General features: G+C 41.2%; 1 protein-coding gene across 3 annotated transcripts in view; it reads left to right on the top strand.

Moving 5' to 3' along the window:
• Positions 1 to 22,333, top strand: part of mecr (mitochondrial trans-2-enoyl-CoA reductase) — a 108,125-nt gene that overhangs the window by 69,409 nt on the left and 16,383 nt on the right. For all 3 annotated transcript variants that reach the window (XM_048612880.1, XM_048612878.1, XM_048612879.1), the window contains 2 exons: positions 16,695 to 16,768; positions 17,395 to 17,455. In XM_048612880.1, the coding sequence (XP_048468837.1) occupies positions 16,695 to 16,768; positions 17,395 to 17,455 (135 nt within the window). The remainder of the gene's footprint in view (positions 1 to 16,694; positions 16,769 to 17,394; positions 17,456 to 22,333) is intronic.

Genomic DNA, 22,333 nt, shown 5'->3' with positions numbered 1-22,333 from the left:
AGGAGATAGAACATAGAACAGTACAGCACAGGAAGGGGCCCTTGGCCTATATCTGTCCATTTTTTTGCATATTCATGTGCTTATCTAAAAGTCCCTTAAATGCCCCAATCAACACCTCTGTCAGCGCTTTCCAGACTCCTACCAATCTCTGCGTAAAAAAGCTTGCCGCTCACATCTCCTTTGAACTTACTCCCCTCACCTTAAATGCATGCCCCTTAGTATTAGACATTTCAACTCTGAGAAGAAGATTCCAACCATCAACCCTATTTACGCATCTCATAATTTTGCAGACTTCTATCAAGTCTCCCCTCAGCCTCTGTCATTTTAGAGAAAACAACCTGAGTTTTTCTAGCCTCTCCTTATAGCTCAAACCTCCTAATCTAGGCAGCATCCTGGTCAACCTCTTATGCAACCTATCTAAAGCTTCCACATTGTTCATGTAATATGGCAACCAGAATTAAGTACAATACTTTGGTTAGGCCATACTTAAAGTCTCATAAACTGCAATATCTCATCCTGACTCCTGTACTCAATTCCTCAACTAATAAAGGCAAGCATGCCATATGCCTTCATTACCACCCTATCCACTTTCAGGGAGGTATGGACTTGAACCCCGAAGTACCTCTGTACCATCAGTGCTGTTCAGGGTCCTGCCATTAACTGTCTACTTTTACTTAATGTTTGATCCCCCAAAGTGCAACATCCTCATATTTACCTTTTTCTGTACTCAAATCTGCAACTGATCTCTATCTCGCTGTATCCTTTGACAACCTTCTACGCTATCCACAACTCTACTTATCTTTGAGTTGCGTGCAAACTTATGAACCCAGCCATCTACATTTTCATCCAAGTCATTTATATATATCACAAACAGCAAAGGTCCTAGTACAGATCCCTGCAGAACATCACTAGTCACGGACCTCCAGTCAGAAAAACACCCTTCCACCACTGATGAAGGGTCTAGGCCCGAAATGTCAGCCTTTCTGCTCCTATGATGCTGCTTGGCCTGCTGTGTTCATCCAGCTCTGCACCTTGTTGTCTCTTCCACCACTACCCTCTACTTTCTATTGGCAAGGCAAGTCACTCTGGATCCCATGCATCTTAGTCTTCTGGATGAACCTACCATCTTGTCAAAAACCTTAATAAAATCCATGTAGACAACATCAACTGTTCTACCCTCATCGATCACCTTCTTGAAAATTTCAGTCAAGTTAGTAAGACGTGACCTTCTGCACACAAAGCAAATCTGACTGTCCCTAATTAGGCCATGCCTTTCCAAATGCACATAAATCCTATTCCTAAGAATTCTGTCCAAGAGCTTCCCAACCGCCAGTGTGAGATTCACCAGTCTATAGTTTCCTGGATTATCCTGATTTCCCTTCTTGAACAGAAAACAACATACTCACCAGTCCTCTGCGACTACTCCAGCGGCTAGCAAGGATATGAAGATCTCAGTCAAAGCCTCAATAATCTCCTCTCTTGCCTCTCTCAATAACCTGGGGTAGATACTAGCAGGCCCTGGGGACTCATTCACCTTAATGCTCTTCAAGAGACTTAACACCATCTCTTTCTTGATTGAAAATGCCCTAGCATATCTGCATGCTGCACACTAATCTTACTATCCTCCATTTCTCCCTCCTAAGTGTATAACAACGTGGAGTACTCATTTAGGATCTCACCCACATCCTCTGCTTCCAAGCACAGGTTCCTTCCTTGAGTGATCCCACTTTCTCCCTGGTTATCCTCTTGTTTTTAATGTATGCATAGAATGTCTTGGGATTCTCTTTAACCTGACTTGCCAAGCTTATTTCATGGCCCCTTCTTGCTCTCCTAAATTCCTGCTTGAGTTCTTTCCTGCTTTCTTTTTATTCCTCACGGGCCCTGTCTGATTTTAGCTTCCTAAACCTTACATATGCTGCTTTTTTCCTTTTGCCTAAATTCACAACCTTCCTCGTTATCCAAGGGTCATCCTTGTCCTTCCTCCTTTCTGGAACATGCCAGTCCTGAACTCTAATCAAAAGGTCTTTAAACAACTCCCACATGTCAAACTTGCCTGATAATTGGGAGGAACTCTTAATACTCCCTAGCTCCTGCCTAATACTGACGTAATTTGCCCTCCCCCAATTTAGTACCTTCCTCCAAGCTCTTGCCTTATCCTTATTTATAGCTATCTTAAAAGTTAAGGAGTTGTGATCACTGTTTCCAAAATGCTCTTCCACTGAAAGGTCAGTCACCTGACTGGCTCATTAGCCAATATAAAGACAAGTATGGTCCCTCCTGTGGTTAGATTTTCCACATACTGTTTCAAGAAACTCTCTTGGATGCACCTAACAAATTCTGCCCCATCTAAACCCTTTGCTCTAAGGGAGTCTCCGTCAATACTGGGGAAGTTAAAGTCATCCACTATGTCAACCCTGTTGTTACTGCATCTTTTCATAATCCGCATACATATTTGTTCCTTTGTGTCGGTGGCTTTTGAGGGGGGCATAAAATATAATCTTATTGGAGTGATTGCATCCATCTTATTTTTGAGCTCTACCCATTTTGCCTCAGTGGATGAGCCCTCCAGTATGCCCCCTCTGAGTGCAGATGTGACATTCTCCCTGATTAGTAATACAACTGTTCCAACTTTTTACTTTCCTCTCTAACTTGTCTAAAACGATGAAATCCTGGAATGTTGAGCAGTCAGTCCTGCCCCTCTCTCAACCAAATCTTTGTAATGGCCACAACATCGTAGTCCCATGTATGGTTGCAGGCTTTAAGTTCATTTGTCTAACCTATTAGACTCCTTGCGTTGAAATAAATGCATTTCAACCCATTAGTACCATCGTGTTGTTTTACCAGTCCCTGCCTGTCCTTCGTTTCTGACTTACTGGTCCTAACATCTAATTTCCCCGCAATCCCTCTACTTGCTGACCTGTGCTCTTGTTCTCAGGCCCCTGCCATTCTAACTTAAACTCTCATGAGGAGCACTAACAAACCTCCCTGCGAGGATATTGGCTCACCTCCAGTTTAGATGCAACCCATCCTTCTTGTACAGATCTCCCCTCTCGCAGAGTGGTCCCAATGATCCAAGAACCTGAAACCCTGCCCCCTGTGCCAGCTCCTTAGCCATGCATTCATCTGTCTATTTTTCTATTCCTTGCCTCACTAGCAGTTAGCACTGGTAGTAACCCAGAGATTACTACCCATGAGGTCCTGCTTTTCACCCTCTTTCCTAACTCCCTGGACTTACTGTGTAGGACCTCATCGATCTTTCTACCTATGACGTTGGTACAAATGTGCTCAACAACCTGCGGCTGCTCACCCTCCTCATGCAACCACTCGGGCATCTTTGACCCTGGCACCAGGGAGGCAACATACCATTCTGGAGTCTCAAACACAGCACGGAAATGCTTGTCTATGCCCTTAACTAGCCAGTCTCCTACCACTATTGCTCATTTGGACTTTGGCTGACTCTGCTCTACAGCAAAGCTAGTTGTAGTGCTACAGGCTTGGCTGCTGCTGTTGAACTCCCCTGAGAGGCTATTTCCCCTCCTATCCCCAACAGTATCCAAGACATATACCTGTTAGAGAGAGGAATAGCGACAGGAGACTCCTGCGTTGTGACTATCTCCCCATAATTAGCATCCACCACACTCTCTGCCCCCCTGTATGCTCCTCAGGTGTGTTTGACAGCTGCAGCAGGATTATCTGTCGTGGACCTCCCACGTAGATGTGACGGTCAAGAATGTACAACGATGAGTCTTCTTCCTCAGGTGCTTCTGGAAATTTGGTATGTCCATGACCGTTACCAACTTTTACAGATCCCTAATTGAAAATAAACTTGTCTAGGTGCATAACAGTCTGGTATGGCAATTGCTGTGCCCAGGACCATAAGAACCCACAGAAGATTATGTGTGCACAGCCCAGACTGTCACGGAAGCCAACCTCCCATCCATGGATTCCATTTACACGGCACAATCCCATGGAAAGGCTGCCAACCTCATCAAAGACCCACTGCACCCTGGTAATACTCTCCTACAAGCTCTTTGTCAGGCAGAAGCTACAGAAGCTTGAACACACGTTCCAGCAGGTTCAGGAACAGCTTCTTCCTGGCTATTATTAGACTGATGAATGGACTCTGTAACTTCGAATAATGCTGATCTTGCCAATGTTGATCTTGTCTAGCGCATGTCCTGTACCATGTAATTAAGTCTTAAGTTGCTTTATCACCCTATGATCTGTATTCCCTTGCTTGTACTGCTCATAAACACAGCTTTTTACTGTACTTAGGTACAAGTGACAATAAAGAAATCAGATCACCAACCAATCTTTGCGATCTGTGAGGAGCTGCAGCCACTCTCACTTCCTGTAGACGTAGGCATCAGGGACACTAGACTGCTCCCCGATCTCCCGCATCTGGCTAGAGGAGCACATCTCTGCCCCTTTACCCTATGAAAGAAAAAAGAATCATGCCTTCCCTTTACCTTGCTCACCTTTCTCCCTGAAGCCTGGTATTCACTTTAGCCTGCACTTATACCAACCAGCAGCAATTCCACCACACAGCAGACCCTCAAAATATTTTGTCGGTAATTTCTAATTAACTGGTTACTTAAATTACAATGCAATCTTTACAAACAGACGAAGTACCTCCAGGCAACAACAAAGTTTCTAATAGCCTCACTCAATCTCTCTCTCTCCTACTTCTTTGGTTAGTGGAGGAGGGAAAATGGAAACACTACCATAATGTAATATTTGGGGCTTACCATTCCCTGACACTGGGTTCTTCTGTGGTACGCTGATCAGCCATGGTGACTGAGCCGACGTCTCCCAGAATGCTCCTTAGTGACATCTGTCTGCTGCCCTCTGTTGGATAGAAACGCACCATTACAATAATCATGGGGTACTTCAACATGCAGGTGGACTTGGAAAATCGGTTTGGTAGCGGATCTCAAGAAAAGGAATTTGTGAAATGTCGATGCGATGATATTTTGGAGCAGCTTGTGATAGAACCCACTAGGGAACAGGCAATTCTGGATTTGATGAGTAATGAGGCAGACTTGACGAGTGAGCTGAAGATGAAGGAACCCCCTAGGGGACAGTGACCATAATATAGAAATCACCCTGCAGTTTGAGTGAGAAGCTGGAATCAGATGTAACAGTGTTACAGTTGAGTAATGGTAACTACAAAGACATGAGGGAGGAGCTGCCCAGCCTTGAATGGAAGAAGACCCTAGCATGGAAGACAATGGAGCAGCAATAGCTGGAGTTTCTGGGAGTTATTTAGGAGGTACAGCCGAAATTCATCTTGAGGAAGAAGAAATGCACTAAGGGGAGGATGAAGCAACCATGGCTGACTAGGAAAGTTGGGAACAGCATAAAAGCAAAAGAAAAAGCATACAATGTGGTGAAGATTAGTGGATTTTAAAGCCAGCAGAGGATAATTTTTTAAAAAAAGCATTAAGGTGAATGAAGATGAAATCAGGGTAAGCTAGCAAGTAATATAAAACATAGAACATAGAATATAGAACAGTACAGTACAGGCCCTTCGGCCCACGATGTTGGGCTGACCTATTATCCTACTAAGATCAATCTACCCTGCGTACCCTACATTTTACTATCCTTCATGTACCTATCCAAGAGCCGCTTAAAAGTCTCTAAAGTATCTGACTCCACTACCGGCAGCACATTCCACACGCCCACCACTCTCTGTGTAAAGATTCTACCTCTGACATCTCCCCTATACCTGCCTCCAATCACCTGAAAATTATGCCCCCTCGTAATAGTAATTTCCGCCTTGGGAAAATGTCTCTGATTATCCACTCTATCTATGCCTCTCATCATTTTGTACACCTTTATCAAGTCACCTCTCATCCTTCTTCACTCCAATGAAAAAAGCTCTAGCTACCCCAACCTTCCTTCATAAAACCTGCCCTCCAGTCCAGGCAGCATCCTGGTAAATCTCCTCTGCACCCTCTCTAAAGCTTCCATGTCCTTCCTCGAATGAGGTGACCAGACTAACCACAGTATTCCAAGTGTGGTCTAACCAGGGTTTTATAGAGCTGCAACATAACCTCGCGGCTCTTAAACTCAATCCCCCTGCCAATGAAAGTCAACACACCATATGCCTTCTTTACAACCCTATCAATTTGGGTAGCAACTTTGAGGGATCTATGGACATAGACCCCAAGATCCCTCTGTTCCTCCACACTACCAAGAATCCTGCCATTAACCCTGTATTCTGCATTCAAATTCAACCTTCCAAAATGAATCACTTCATACTTTTCTGTGTTGAATTCCATCTGCCACTTCTTTGCCCAGCTCTGCATTCTGTCAATGTCCTATTGCAACCTACAACAGCCCTCCATGTCATCCACAACTCCACCAACCTTTGTGTCATCGGCAAACTTACTAACACACCCTTCCACTTCCTCATCGAGTCATTTAGGAAGATCACAAAGAGCAGAGGTCCCAGAACAGATCCCAACGGAACACCACTGGTCACCGAGCTCCAGTCTGAATACTTTCCACCTACTACCACCCTCTCTTCTGTTGGACAGCCAGTTTTGTATCCAGACAGCCAAATTTCCCTAAATCCCATGCCTCCTTACTTTCTGAATGACCCTACCATGTGGAACCTTATCAAATGCCTTGCTAAAATCCATATACGCCACATCCACTGCTCTGCCTTCATCAATGTGTTTTGTCACATCCTCAAAGAATTCAATAAGGCTTGTGAGGCATGACCTGCCCCTCACAAAGCTATGCTGATTATTTCTGATCAAACTGTGCTTTTCGAAATAATTATAAATACTATCTCCCAGAATCCTGTTCAATAATTTGCCCACCACAGAAGTAAGACTGACCAGTCTGTAATTCCCAGGATTATCCCTACTCCCTTTCTTGACCAAGGGAATGATATTTGCCACCCTCCAATCATCTGGTAGTACTCCAGTGGACAGTGAGGATGCAAAGATTATCGCCAAAGGGGCAGCAATGTCATCCCTCGCTTCCCGTAGAAACCTTGGGTTTATCCCGTCTGGCCCAGGGGACTTATCTATCCTCATGTTTTTCAAAATTTCTACCACATCCTCCTTCCTAACATCAACGTGTTCAAGCATATCTGCCTGTTTCATGCTGTCCTCATAAACATCAAGGTCCCTCTCACTGCTGAATACTGAAGCAAAGTATTCATTAAGGACCTCCCCTACCTCCTCTGACTTGGCGCACATGTTCCCTCCACTATCCCTGATTGGCCCTACCCTCACTCTGCCATCCCCTTGTTCCTCACATAAGCATAGAACGCCTTGGAGTTTACCTTGATCCTACCCACCAAAGTTTTCTCAAACCCCCTTCTAGCTCTTCTAAGTCTATCCCTCAGTTCCTTCCTGGCTGCCTTGTAAACCTCTAGAGCCCTGTCCAATCCTTGCTTCCTCAACCTAAGTAAGCTTCCTTATTTCTCTTGACTAGATGTTCCACATGTCTTGTCATCCAAGGTTCCTTCACCTTACCATCCCTTCCTTGCCTCAGTGGGACAAACTTCTGCAGTACTTGTAGCAACTGCTCCCTAAACAACCTCCACATTTCTATCGTGCATTTCCCTGAGAACATCTGATCCCAATTTATGCTCCGCAGTTCTTGCCTAATAGCATTGTAATTCCCCCTCCCCCAATTAAATACTTTCCCATACTGTCTGCTCCTATCCCTCTCCATGACTTATAGTAAAGGTCAGGAAGTTGTGATCACTATCACCAAAATGCTCTCCCACGGAGAGATCTGACATCTGGCCTGGTTCGTTGCCAAGCGCCAAATCCAATATGGCCTCCCATCTAGTCGGCCTATCTACATATTGAGTCAGAAATCCTTCCTGGACACACCTGACAAAATCTGCTCCATCCAAACTATTTGCACTTAGGACGTTCCAGTCTTTGTAAGGGAAGTTGAAGTCACCCATGATAACAACCCTATTACTTCTGCACCTTTCCACAATCTGTCTCCCAATCTGTTCCTCAGTGTCTCTGTTGCTATTAGGAGGTCTATAGAAAACTCCCAATAAAGTGATTGCTGCTTTCCTGTTTCTGACTTCCACCCATACTGACTCAGTGGAGAAACCCTCCTCCATGACCTCCCTTTCTGCAGCTGTGATACCATCCCTGATTAGCAATGCCACTCCCCCACCTCTTTTACCTCTCTCTCTATTTCTTTTGAAGCATATATACCCCAGAACATCCAGCAACCATTCCTGCGCTTGTGTTATCCAAGTCTCCGTAATGGCCACAACATCGTAGTTCCAAGTAGTGATCCATGCTCTAAGTTCATCACCCTTATTCCTGACACTTCTTGCATTAAAATAGACACACCTTAACCCGTCGCACTGACTGCAACTTTGCCCTGTCAACTGCTTATTCTTCCTCACAGATTCTCTGCTTGCTCTATCTGCCTGTACACCGGCTACCCCATCCTCTGAAGATTGAAACTTTTTAAGATATAGAAGATTGAACAGAGAGGCAACAGCAGACATTGGATTACTGGAAAATAAGGCTGAAGAAGCTAGGAATAGGGAACAAAGAAATGGTGGACGAACTGAATAGGTACTTTGATTCAGTCGTAGAGTCACACAGCATGGAAATAGACGCTTCAGTCCAAGTCGCCCAAAATGACCAGGCTTTCTAAACTGGTCCCATATGCCTGCATTTGGTCCATAATCTCTAAACCTTTCCTATTCGCATACTTGTCCAAATATCTTCTAAATGTTGTAACTGTACCTGCATCTGCTACTTCGTCTGGCAATTCTCACGGTGGAAGACTCCAGCAGCATACCAGAACTTCAAAAGTCAGGGGTCAGATGTGAGTGCAGTGGCTGTCACTAAAGAGAAGCTGCTAGGGAAGCTTAAAGGTCTGAAGATAGATATACCACCCAGACCAGATGGACTACCCCCAAATTTCTGAAAGAGATGGCTAAGGAAGTTGTAGAGGCATTGGCAGTGATCTTGCAAGAATCACTAAAGTTAAAGAGGTCCCAGAAGACTGGAAAATAGCTAGTGTAACACCCCTGTTTAAGAAGGAAAGGAAGCAGAAGACAGGAAACTCTGTCATTGGTAAGACTTTTAGAGTCCATTATTAAGGATGAGATTGTGGCTTACTTGGAAGTACTTGGTACTTACTTGGTAAAATCGGGCTGAGTCAGCACAGCTTTGTCAAGAAGAGATCATGCCTAACAAATCTGATAGAACTCTTCAAGGTAACACAGAAATTAGTCAAAGGAGAGCCAATGGATGTAATCTATTTGGATTTCCAGAAGGCTTTTGAGAATGTGCTGCACAAGAGCTGCTAATTAAGATAAGAGCCCATTGTATTAGGGGCAAGGCACTGGCAAGGATAGAGGATTCATTGACTGACAGAAGGAAGAGAGTGGTGATAAAAGAGCCTTTTCAGGATGACAACAGTGACTAGTGGAGTTCCATGTTGGGAACCTCAACTATTCCTGTTATATATTAACAATCTGAATAAAGGAACTGAGGGAATTTTTGCTTAGTTTGCAGATAATGCAAAGGTAGGTGGAGGGACACGTCATGTTAAGGAAGTGGAAAGGCTGCAGACTGATGTGGACTGTCTAGGTGAGTAGGGAAAGTGTGAGGTTGTGCACTTTAGTAAGAAGAATAGAAGTGTAGATTATTTTCCAAATAGAGAAAAGCTTTGGAAATCTGAAGCAGAAAAAGACTTGAGTACAAACTCACGATTCTCTAAAGGTTAATATGCAGTTTCAGTCAGCAGTTAGGAAGACAAATGCAATATTAGCATTCATTTCAAGAGGGCTATACTATAAAAAGCACAGATGTACTGCCGAGGGCTGTGTAAGCCTCTGGTTAGACCACATTTGGAATATTGTGAACAGTTTTGGGCCCTCAGTCTAAAGAAGGATGTAGTGGCCTTGAACCCGGTCCAGACGAGGTTTACAGAAGTGATCCTGGATTGAAGGGCTTGTTGAATGAGGCATGATTGAGGACTCCAGATCTGTACTCAATGGAGTTTAGAAGGATGAGGAGAGATCTGATTGAAATTTACATAGGACCCAGGAACAACCCTTTAGAACGGAGATGAGGAAAAATTTCTTCAGCCAAAGGATGGTTAATCTGTGGAACTCTTTGATGCAGAAGGCTGTGGACTCCAAGGCATTGACTGTACTTAAGACAGGAAAATAGGTTCTTGATTAGTAAAGGGATCAAGGGTGGTGGGGAGAAGGCAGGCGAATGGGGTTGAGAAACATAGGGTGGAGTGTGCATGGAATATGTTGCCAGAGGAGGTGTTGGAAGCAGAAACAATAGCAGCATTCAAGAAGCATGAATAGGCAGGGAATAGAGGGATACAGATAGTAAGAATTGCCGATGCTGGAGTCAGAGATAACACAGCGTGGAGCTGGAGGAACACAGCAGGCCAGGCATCATCAGAGAAGTAGGAAAGTTAATGTTTCAGATTGGGACCCTTCTTCAGATCTACAGATCCTGTAAGTGAAGGCAGTTTTATTATGGAAGGGCAAAATGTGTCAGTGCAGGCTTGGAGGGCTGAAGGACCTGTTCCTGTGCTGTGTTGTTCTTTGTTCATGTCAGCCATGATCAAATGGCAGAGGAGTCTTGATAGGCTGAATGGCATAATTCTGCTCCTATATCTTATGGTCTTATAGACTGCCATGTAAATATATCTTTGCTACAACAAGAGGCCCAAAACTGTTCTTCGTTTTCCAGTTGTAGCCTAATCAGGGCCTTGTACAGTTTTGGCATAACCTCCTTATTTTTAGGAGATAGGAAGAACTGTAGATGCTGGAGTCAGAGACAACACAGTGTGGAGCTGGAGGAACACAGCAGATCAAGCAGCATCAGAGCACCAGAAACATCAACTTTCCTGCTCCTCTGATGCTGCCTGACCTGCTGTGTTGTCTCCTTATTTTTAGACTCCTCTCCCTTTTGAAATATAGGTCAACTTCCATTTGCCTTAACTATTTTGGTATGCTTGCCTTTATTGGTCAGTGCATTGAGTGTAGGAGTTGGGAGGTCATGTTGCGGCTGTACAGGGCATTGGTTAGATCACTTTTGGAATAGTGCATGCAATTCTGGTCTCCCTGCTTTAGGAAGGATGTTGTGAAACTTAAAAGGGTTCAGAAAAGATTTACAAGAATTGCCAGGGCTGGAGGGTTTCAGCTATAGGGAAAGGCTGAATAGGTTGGGGCTATTTTCCCTGGAGCATTGGATGCTGAGAGGTAACCTTACAGAGGTTTCTAAAATCATGAGGGGCCTGGATAGGGTAAATAGACAAGGTCTTTTCCCTGGGGTGGGGGAGTCCAAAACTAAAGGGCATAGGTTTAAGATGAGAAGGAAAAGATTTAAAAGGAACCTAAGGGGCAACCTTTTAAACATAGAAGGTGGTGCATGTATGGAATGAGCTGCCAGAGGAGGTGGTGGAGGCTGCTACAATTACAGCATTTAAAAGGCATCTGGACAGGTACATGCATAGAAAGGTTTTAGAAGGGTATGCGCCAAATGCTGGCAATTGGGACTTGATATATTTAGGATATCTGGTCGGCATAGATGAGTTGGACTGAAGGATCTGTTTCCGTGCTGTACATCTCTGTGACTCTATTACGTGCCGAACATGTACGCTAGTTTTTTTGTGATTTATCAGATCTCTCTGTAGCTTCGTGCTGTCATTCTCTTTGAAATAAAATCAGTTCCTCCTCTTCCTGCCAAATACATAACTTAACAGGCAACCTCTAAACTATGCATGCAGGCATCTGTTTCGCGGCAATCAGTGTTGCCAAGTCAATCATGGCATTGACTTCCGGCTCCAGAAGTCATTGCTGTAAATAGACTTCAGACAACGTAGGCAGACCACAGATAGGGAAACGTGCTGACTTTTATCTGATGTTGACTACTTTGAGGCTGCTGAACAGCACCTCTGCTGTCATGGACCTTTTGTTCTGAAGTGAACCTGTTTCTGACCTCTGACCACTTCCTGATGATTGGAAGGGCTTAACTTAATAACCACCTGATCAAATATTTTACCGGGTAGCTTGTCTTGTCATTCAGCTTAGATCACTAGCTCACTTGATTTCTTGGATATGCTGTTTTGACCCACTGCTTCAAGAAAAATGATTGACGGACCATGTTTAAAAAAAGTTACCTTCTCAGAACTGAACCTTCATTTTTATTTTTCTCATTTTTGGTCAGAACTATGAGCAGTGAAGATTAGTCCTGGTCTTTGAGCAGCAGCCTGTTTTTTGGAAAGATCAAACAAACTGATATTTGTTTGTGGAACTTTTCCTGGGAGATTAAATGCAGGTTCATTTTTGTTTAAAGAGTACTGTAGATGTTTCGCCTCTAAAGATGCATTATGCTCAAAGGCTGGAAAATGCTTGGATGTTGAAAGGAGGCTGGCACTGAACAGTCTAACAAAGAATGTTGACAAAATAAGAAAGAAACCAAAGTCTGAATTGTGTTTTTAGACAGAGAAGCTGTAGCTGTAAAAGCTGCTGGAGGAAGTTTTGCTTGCTCTCCAGTTGTCCTCCTGTTATCGTTTTATTGAAGTTTGCAGAATATAGCCCCACGTATAAGAAATAAGTGAATAATATTCCTCAGAGCCTACTGGAAGCTATTTGCATTGACTGGTGTTGTCATAAGTCAAACAAGATACAAACCCACATGCCTGTGGTACTACACCTAGTTGAAACTGCTTAAGTGAGCTAGCTAGTTACATCTCTTTTATTTTTCTTTAAATTTATCACTTAACTGTGTCTGTCTGTGAATGAGTGGGGAAATGTTCAAAGAAGATTCGATTTAAATCATAGACATTAATTAGACTACCCAGTTGTTTCAATTTTACGGTATTATAAATACAGGGATAGGGAGGCTAATTCTGTCTGGCTTTCTGTCCTGTGACACTATACCTGAGAGTGTGTGTCAGAAGCAGCTAATTCACATTGCACTAACTATGTATGCATTGTACCTTTTAATGGGTTGTATCAATGTGAATTTTCAGTTCAATAGTTAAAGATTGTGACCTTTTACGTTATCAAAGGAAATTTTTCAGTTTTATTGGAAGAATGTAGTTGGTGAAAATCAAACTCAAGTGGGCTGAAGTAAATCACTTGTCAGATTCTTAGACTGATCTGTCACAACTTCTAAAGAAACATGCCATTATTTTCAGTGAGCATGTGGGAAGCATGGGAAAAATCTTTGTCAAATTGAAAATCAAGATCGAAAATCAAGCAAAATGTTGCAAGACTGAATCAGTGCCTTATGTAATCAGACCAGAAATCAAGGCAGAATTAGAGAGGCTGGTTAAGACAGAAGTCCTTCAATCCATGAGTGATTAGGCCATGTCTATCATATAGAAGATGAAGAAAGTTAGATCGATATGCACCTGTGGTGATTTTAATGTCACTATTAATCCGGTATTGTGTGCTGAGCAGTATCCTTTAATCTAAGACCTATTGCTGGACTAGCTAGAGGTCAGCTTTTCAATAAAACTGACCTTAGTTGAGCCTATCTCCAGATGAATGTAGATCCTGAGTCACAGAAATACTTGACAATTGTAACACACAATGGACTATTCAAATACAAGAGACTTCCATTTGGAATCTCATCTGTACGTGTTACTGTGCATGGATCAGATTTTAAGTTGATTAGAACTAATCCAGTGTTACCTAGATGATACTTGACAGTTTAAGAGTCCAATCATGTGAAGGAATCATGACTGCTGGAAGCTCTGTTTAAGCTTGCTGCCTGTAGAGCGAACACCTCGATAATAAAGCTGCTGTTTAATACTTCCACTTTCTAGTCCTTCTTGAAACTTAATTTCTTAGAGGTATTCAAAATTGAGGGAACTTGGTAGGACAGAAGGACAGAACTTGGTAGGAGTGAGGAGCGAGTAGTCCAAAAGAAGAGACATAATAAATACTTAGTAAATATTACATATATCCTTGTAATCTATTTAATAATCTAATGTATTTAATTATTAAATTATTGTTAAATTTTTACTAAATAAATCCTGTAAGGAAATTAGGGGAAACTTAATGAGAATATGTAACTTGTTACTACCTGGAGTAGGTGAGCAAAAGGGCATAAGTGTTGCAGAGAAGGGGAGGTCAAATGAAAGAAATTCCCTGATATTCATTTTATAAGTAACAAGTAACAATTTATTTATTTGACCCTAACAGTGAACAAATTAACAGAACTACTAACAAACCAAACAATTCCCCATCCCACCTCCAACTCCCAGCTATTCCCTAACTGAACAAATATGTGGAATTAAAGAGTCTAATGATGGCCATGAATCCAGTGTCGGTTGTCAAGAAAAACACATCTGGTTCACTAACGTCTTTTCGGGAGGGAAACTGTCGACCTTACCTGGTCTGGTCTAGATGTGACTCCAGACCCACAGCAATATGGTTGACTCTTAACTGCCCTCTGGGCAATTAAGGATGGGCAATAAATGCTGCCTGGCCAGCAATGCCCTCATCCTGTGAATGAATAAAGAAAAAAAGTTCTACTGCTACTCCATTCCAATAAACATAAGTCCTACTTGTATAATCCAAGTAGTAAGAAAAAAATAAACAATTTAAACCTTAAGTCTCTCAAAGTCCACACAGAATGTGTCTTCTGGAATGCACTGCTTTCTACACTGTCTGTCCAGTCATAATCGCCTTTCTTCTGCTGTTCTCAAGTCATAACCGCCTTTCTTCATCTGATCCTGCTGTCAGGGATGTTTTCTCAATGAAGACTCTTAGCTAGAAGTGCTGTGGTACCTTTTATGGATAAGATGGTTCTTTCTTAGAGAGCTTAGTGATTTCTTGTGAGAGCTAGGTGCTTATTTTTCAAATGGTGGTTCGCTCTCACACCAATTTTCAAAAACCTTCTTACATACCTTGGATGACATATCAATTTTATTACAATAGCATAGGTCCGAGGTTGTCAAAACCATCAGATTTACATTCACCTGGCTTTCCATCACTAAGTGCTTGGTTTAAATTAATTGGCTGATTCCAGCTAGTTGCCAAACATCAAAACTAGCCTAACGTTTCCAATCACACAGCCAATTGATACATGTTTCAATTTCCGAACTGGTTGTACTGGTTCAGCTACATATAGATGCTGTTTTTCTCTGTATAAATCTCTCAGCTTGGAAAGCACTTTATCTCTTAAAGGAGCCACACACTCTACACAACTACGTAACAGTAAGTGCATAAGGGTTTAGCTAAGTAGATGAGGGAGGAAGAAATCAGAAGGATATGTTGATCACCATGTGGTGAGGAAGATTGAGCAGGTTCACATAGAGTGTGAGCACCACAGGACAAATTACCAGTTTCTATGATGTAAGATTATATGCAATGTAATAATAATGATTAAGCAGAAGTTTTGCAAATCAGTGAATGTTTTATGGATGGTACATTTCTCTCAAAGTTTCATTCTCTAATGCATATGTCAGAATTTAAATGTAGCAGTTTACAATTTCAGCATAAGATTTTCTCATTTACTGGGAAAATGCTTGCAATTTGGGATATTGATCAAATGGGTCAATGAGCTGAAAAATGGCAGATGGAGTTCAATCTCGATAAATGCAAGGTATTGCATATTGGTGCAACAAATGAGGTAGGACTTGTATAATTAACGATAGGGTCTTGGGTAGTGTTGTAGAACAGAGGGACCTAGAGTTTCAGGTATATAATTCTTTGAAGTTTGTGTCACATATAGACAGGGTGGTTAAAAAGGCATTTACACACTTGCCTTCATTGCTTAGTCCTTTGAGTTTAGGAGTTGGGAAATCATGTTGAAGTTTTACAGGACTTTGGTGAGGCCTCTTCTGGAGTACTGTGTCTAGTTCTGGTTGTCCAGTTATAGGAAGGATATTATTAAACTGGAAAGGGTTCAGAAGACTTATACCAAAATGTTGGCAGGTATGGAATGTTTGAGTTATAAAGAAAGACTGGATAAGCTGGGACTTTTTTCACTGGAGTGTGGGAGGTTGAGAGGTGACCTTATAGAGGTTTATAAAATCATGAGGGGTGTAGATAGGGTTAATGGTAGGTGTCTTTTCCCTGGGCTGGGGATTTCAAAACTAAGGCACAGATTTTTAAGGTGAGAGGAGAGAGGTTTAAAAAGACATGAGGAGCAAAATTTTTTTTATAGCAGGTGGTTTGCATGTGGAATGAACATCCAGAGGAAGTGGTGGATATGGGCACGGTTACAACATTTAAGAGACACTGGGATAAGTGTATGAATAGGTAAGATTTTGAGGTATATGGGCCAGGTGCAGGGAGTTGGGACTAATTTAGTTTGGAATTAAGTTCGGCATGCACTGGCTACACCGAAGGGTCTGTTTCCATGCTGTATGGCTCTCTTGAACCTTGTAAAAAGGATACTATTTTCATTGAGCAAAGCAGTTTGTAACACTTCCATTTTGGGATTTGTGGATTATTGGCTCAGGAATTAAAGCACAAATCAATTAATTGGGTCCAAAGACTTTCTGCCTGGTCTTTGTGTTTTCAGGCTTTTGTATGATATGTGAGAAACTTAAATACATATCCACTTGCAGGTGAACTAGCTACTGTGTAGGCAATAGGCTTTGTTAACTTACAGTCCAAATTGAAATTGATTGCATAGATAATTTTCTCATCACATTTAAAAAAAAATTATCTTTTTTCCTGTTGTTCCTACAAACAGGAAGTCCCAAGACCACTTCTGGCATTGAATGGTGTTGGAGGTAAAAGTGCTACAGAGATCTTGCGGCATTTAATGTGAGTAACAAGACTTCAGCAGACAAGGTTACCACTTTGATTTAAGGATATGCCAATTACAGCAGAAGGAATTATAATGGGTTCACCTGAAAGCTATACTTCTTAAATGAGCCTGAAAAGCATGTTGATAAGGAGTTGCTCATGAGTTTGTGAATGGGATCCTATCAGAGACCTTTTTCTTGTATTAAAACTTTTATTCGTTGACCCAAACTGATGCCAGCTGTTTTTTTTTGTTATGTGTATTCCATTGTTCGCTATTGCATCACTGCAATTACTATCTACAGTTCACCTTCTCATCCTTGTAGTTTTTAATGCTCAAATTTTATTTTACATGGATCCCTTGAAACTGATTGTTGTAGCACAATGCAAGTGCCCTTGCTGGAGCATAACACGTAATAGTTGTGACTATTTGAGCTTTGAAATATAGGAACCAGTGGTCAATGGAGTTGAGAACACACGGAGCAAAAAAGTAACAACTGATTTGGTGAATAACAGCAAACTTTATAAATTCTGTACTTATCAATGATAATATTATTTTGTTCACTAATTACAGGCTTGTTTAGAAATGTATATTTTTCATATATTTTTTGTTGCCAACACACAGTCTTTGTGTCTTTTAATTGCAGGAAAGGAGGGACTATAGTAACATACGGTGGAATGGCAAAACAACCGGTCATAGTTCCAGTGGTAAGGAAGTTCATCTGTTTCAAAGTACAAAAATTTTTGCATCATTGGATCATTTTCCTCTGGTCTGTGTGCAGTAATTTGGCTAACAAATATAGAAAGATCTTTTTCTCGGAAAACAAGTGATTTTGCTCAAAATACCTGCTATCTATTCACAGAAGCACAAAACAAAACAGCCAGACAAAAATCAATCCCACTGATCTCCTCAAAGCAAACAGCAACTCTAGCTAAGCAACTTGCTTTCTGATCTGCACCAGTGGCACTCTGAATAACTGATAATGTTACAACTATAAGAAAACATAAGATAGATTCTCACTGACATTTAGCACTTTTTGTTTTGCACTTGTATAGCTGTACACCAGCTTTTAGTGATACATGTGCATGAATCCCTTTCCTCCTCCATAACACTTGAGTTTTTCACAGTTCAACACAAAAATGTATTTCTCAAATTCAAAGTGGACGGCCTCCTAATTTATCACATTACATTCTATTTGTCATCATTTTGCCTACTCATTTAATCTATGTCTCCCTGTAACTTCCTGTTACCATATCCATATCAATTAATTTAGTCATCTGTGAACTTGAATATATTCCTTCACCAAAATTATTAATATATATGTCAGTAAGCAAAGACCAGATGTGTGGAGAACATCAATTGTTACACCTTGCCATTCAGAAGATGCCTTTTTCTCCCCTCAACCATGTTTATAAATTTTATTCAAGACCCTTGCCATGACCGGACATCTGTGAGCCTGCAACCTACAATTCCATTGTGCAAGTGTTCAGTCATTAAATTTTATTAAGTTATCAGCCCGTTTAGTACTTGTGGCACTTCAGTATGTCAGTGTTGTTTCTCTGCTTTCTTGAGCTCTTCTTTAGGAAACTCCTTTCCTATTGTGCTTATACCTGAGATTGGATTTTCATGATTTAATATCAAGTGCATGCTGCATTAACCAATAAGCATAATCTATTAAAAGACGTACCGATACCAATGCTGTCTCTTTGTGTGTTCTTATTCTTGGATATTAATTTAAAGCTCCCTGTTGTCTGTTTTAACTGCTGTGGAACTCAGTGTTAATCTATTAAAGTGTTTCTTGTAATACAAATATGTTGCATCCCTGCTATTGATAACAGTTCTGATTTCAGCAGTAGCAAGTGTATAAGTCAGCAACACTGCTTCAAGACATGCTAAGTGCCACCAATATAAAATTTGGACTGTTACCTATGATAAACAAAGGAATTATTATACCTGATTCATGCAGTGATATAATTTTGAGTATGAACTTTGCTTAAGTTCAGAATGCCCACAGCAGTTTATGTAGACCTCATATTCAATACACTGATTTTTTAAAAATTTGAAATAAAGTTGAATTCACATAGTTCTACAACCTCTGGTTAATTGTCATATGTGACACCCTGAAAACAGATTTGATGTTCAGGTTCATCTGACGTGGTAACATGAATGTCCAATTGCATGATTACGAAAAGTAACATTGTAAAGGGCACCGACTTTGAATGGATTGCATACAGGAATGTGTAATAAATAAGATCTTTATCTGCTCTTCAGTCATTCTATGTGTGTTAATTTCAAACTTAAAAGTTGTTTAATTTAGTTGTAACTGGACTTCTGCATTTCTGTGAAGTGGTTTTGACCATAGTAACCCAGAAGTATTGTAACTCTGCCCAAAACTCTTGTCACTTTGGTTTGGCAACGATTTTGCCTTTACCTTAAACAAGTATATCTTAACGACCCTATGTGTTCCCTTAATATCTTGAAGCTTCAATCAACTTAGCACCAACCTTTTAAATTTCAGGGAATACAGCCTCAGTTTCACCCTGTAATTCAATCCTCAAAGTCCAAGTGTCATTCTAGTAAATCTATGTTGCAGTCCCTCCAAGGCCAGTATATTCTTCCCAAGGTGAGGTGCCCAGAACTACTTGTAGGACACTAGATGTCAAACCAGGAATTTGTAGAGCTGAAGGGTAAAGTCTGCTCTGTGCTTTCATTCTTCCATAACTTCTTTTGTTGAACAGCTTTTAAGTATTTTAATCTTAGGTAAGACCTAACAGAGGGAAGAATATTTCTGCCATTAAAAATGTTGGCATTGATGGAGTAGTTAAAAACAGGGATGTTCAAGAGACTGGATTGAAAGTGCCCATGCAAGAAGGCGGTTGTGGAACTGAGATAACAGAGATCAGGAGGGGTGAGGCAGTTGAAGGACTTGAAAAGAAAGATGAGTATTAATAAAATTGAGACATTGCATAACTGGGAACCAGTGTAGTTAAGTGAGCAGTGCAGGTACATAGGCAAGAGGGTTTTGGATCATCTCATGTTCATGGAAGTTACAACTTTTCATAGCCACTGTTTCCCTGTTGGGAAATTGTCTTGCACCGAGACACCGAGGTATATGGTTTATTCATTGAATTTGTTTCATTATGAATTTAATTGGGAATATATTTCATACTGCTGGCTGTGGGGGATGTTTATTCGTTCTTCTAATGTACCACTACCTTTTACAGTGTCTGAAATGTCAAGAACATTGCTTTGATTAATAGTAACATCTGGGAATGGATTTATATCTAATAGTTTTGATAAGTTTGAAATTGAATTATCCACGTGCAGATCTTTTCAAATGACTTAGAGAATTACCCTTTTAACAGTTTCCATTAAATTGCTTGGGGCATTGCTCATAATCATTTGAACAATATGAGCTTCTTTTAACATGGTGGTAGATTGGGAAATTTTAGAAATTTGCTCCATTGGGCCTCCCTGTGCACAGAGCTGTGCCTATGTGTGCCCAGTTTATACAACAAACTGGAATGATAAATCTCTACCGGGTAATTTATATTGGTAAATGTCGATGGCCAAAAATGTTGACAGACAATATGCGGCATTTTTAATGAAGTATATACTTCAGTATTCTTCCAGAGATTTTCCAAAGTTTAAACTTTAGTGAGCCGCTGGTCAGCTTTATTTGTTGGGGAACAAGTCTACTTCTGCAACTTTTTTTTTATTGATCTTTTTCAACAAATATTCCTTCCCCCTCCTTTTGAAAGTACTTGCTCATCCTGATTTTTCCTCGCGTGCTAACTGTCTCCCTTTGTAGTCCTTTTTCTTTCCTTCCTATGCAAGTGCATGAGCTCTTATGGTGTGGTGATAGTGTACCTGCTTCTGAGCCAGGAGGCCTGAGTTCAATCCCACCTGTTCCAGAGGTGTATTAAAATATCTCTGAACAGGTTGATTTAAAAAAAAATCTACCCCCTACCTTGACCATCCAATTCCACAAACGCTTGTTCCAGGTAAATTATTTGTAAGTATTTCAATTTAATATATATATTTTTAACTCTCTCCTGGGATGTGGGCTTTGCTGGCTGACCAGCATTTGTTGCCCATCCCTAGCTACCCTTGAACTTGCTAGGCCATTTCAGAGGGAAGTTGAGAGTCAACCACATTGTTTGCTGCTTATTATGGTCGCTCTCTACAATGGGGAGACAAAGCACAGTTTGGATACCAGTTTGTGGATTTGCTGCAGTCTGCAAGCATGACCTTCGCTTCTGGTCAACTGGCTCTGTCTATGACCTTTCTGTCCTTAGTGTCCTGCAATGTTTAGTGGAGGCCAAAGTATTCTCAAAAGGCATTATCTTTTGATTTGTTAAAAAACAAAACAGCCTAGCAACAACTTTATGTTAAGTAATTTTAAATTTGAACCTGCCCCAGTTTGTTTCCTTTTTCTCTGCAAATATTGACTTTTATTGATTTTTTTTTTTCTTTTTTGTGTTTTGATAGTACATGTCATGATTCTGCCATTCACCCCTCTACAGATGACTTTTGTTTCTTTACAGAAGCAAAATACTGCAAATGCTGAAAATCAGAAATAAAAGCAGAATTGCTAGAAGTATTCAGCAGGTCAAGCAGAATCTGAGAGAACCTTTCTACCATTTAATGTTTCTTGCTTTCAACCCTATTACAAAGTTTCCTGCATGACTTCTCTCATTGTTTCTTCTCTTCAAACCCCACCCACCTCAATGCCCAGTTCACTTGTTTAAAACTTGCAACATTACATCTTTCTCCACTTCTGTTGAAAAGCCATGGACCTGAAATGTTAATCTGCTACTTTCTCTACAAATACCTGCTGTATTTTTCGAGCATTTTGATTTCAGATAGCATTTTACAGTATCTCAGTCTGATGACTCTTCACATGCCAACCGGGGCCATTAAATAAATCAAGTAAATGGCCCCTGTTCCAAACCCCAAGCAGTGTCCTTGAAGGATGAACTGACTCTTGCCTTCTAGTCAAAATACGCTTAACTCAAATCAATCAGTGTTTGTATTTTGGAACCTAAGTCTTATTGGCTTTGTATAATGTAGGCATTTCAGATGTTTAAAATAAAGTATGTTACCTGACAGTTGCACAGAATTCCCTACTTTGTTTCAGTCTTGCCCAGCAACTTTCAAACCAGTGACTTCTACAAAGGCAGCAGTCACATGGGACCATCACCCTAGAACATAGAGCTGCACAGCACAGGAACAGGCCCTTTGGTCCACAATGTCTTCCATGCCAACCATGATTCCATTCTAAACGAAACCCACCTGCCTGCATGTGGCCTGTATCCCGATGTTCCATGCCTGTTCACGCATCTGTCTAAATGTCTTTTAAACATTGTTATCTTATCTGCTTTTATACCTCTCCTGGCAGCACATTCCAGGCATCTACCACCCACTGTGTAAAAAAAACCTTGCCCTGTATAGATAGTAGGAACTGCAGATGCTGGAGAATCTGAGACAACAAGGTGCAGGGCTGGATGAACACAGCAGGCCAAGCAGCATCATAGGAGCAGAAAGGCTGACGTTTCGGGCCTAGACCCTTCATCAGAAAAAGT

Source organism: Rhincodon typus, chromosome 27 (genome assembly GCF_021869965.1).
Source record: "Rhincodon typus isolate 14 chromosome 27, sRhiTyp1.1, whole genome shotgun sequence".
Classification (NCBI taxonomy): Eukaryota; Metazoa; Chordata; class Chondrichthyes; order Orectolobiformes; family Rhincodontidae; genus Rhincodon; species Rhincodon typus.
The sequence above is the reverse complement of the archived record's forward strand: the minus strand, read 5'-3'. Positions and strand labels throughout refer to the sequence as shown.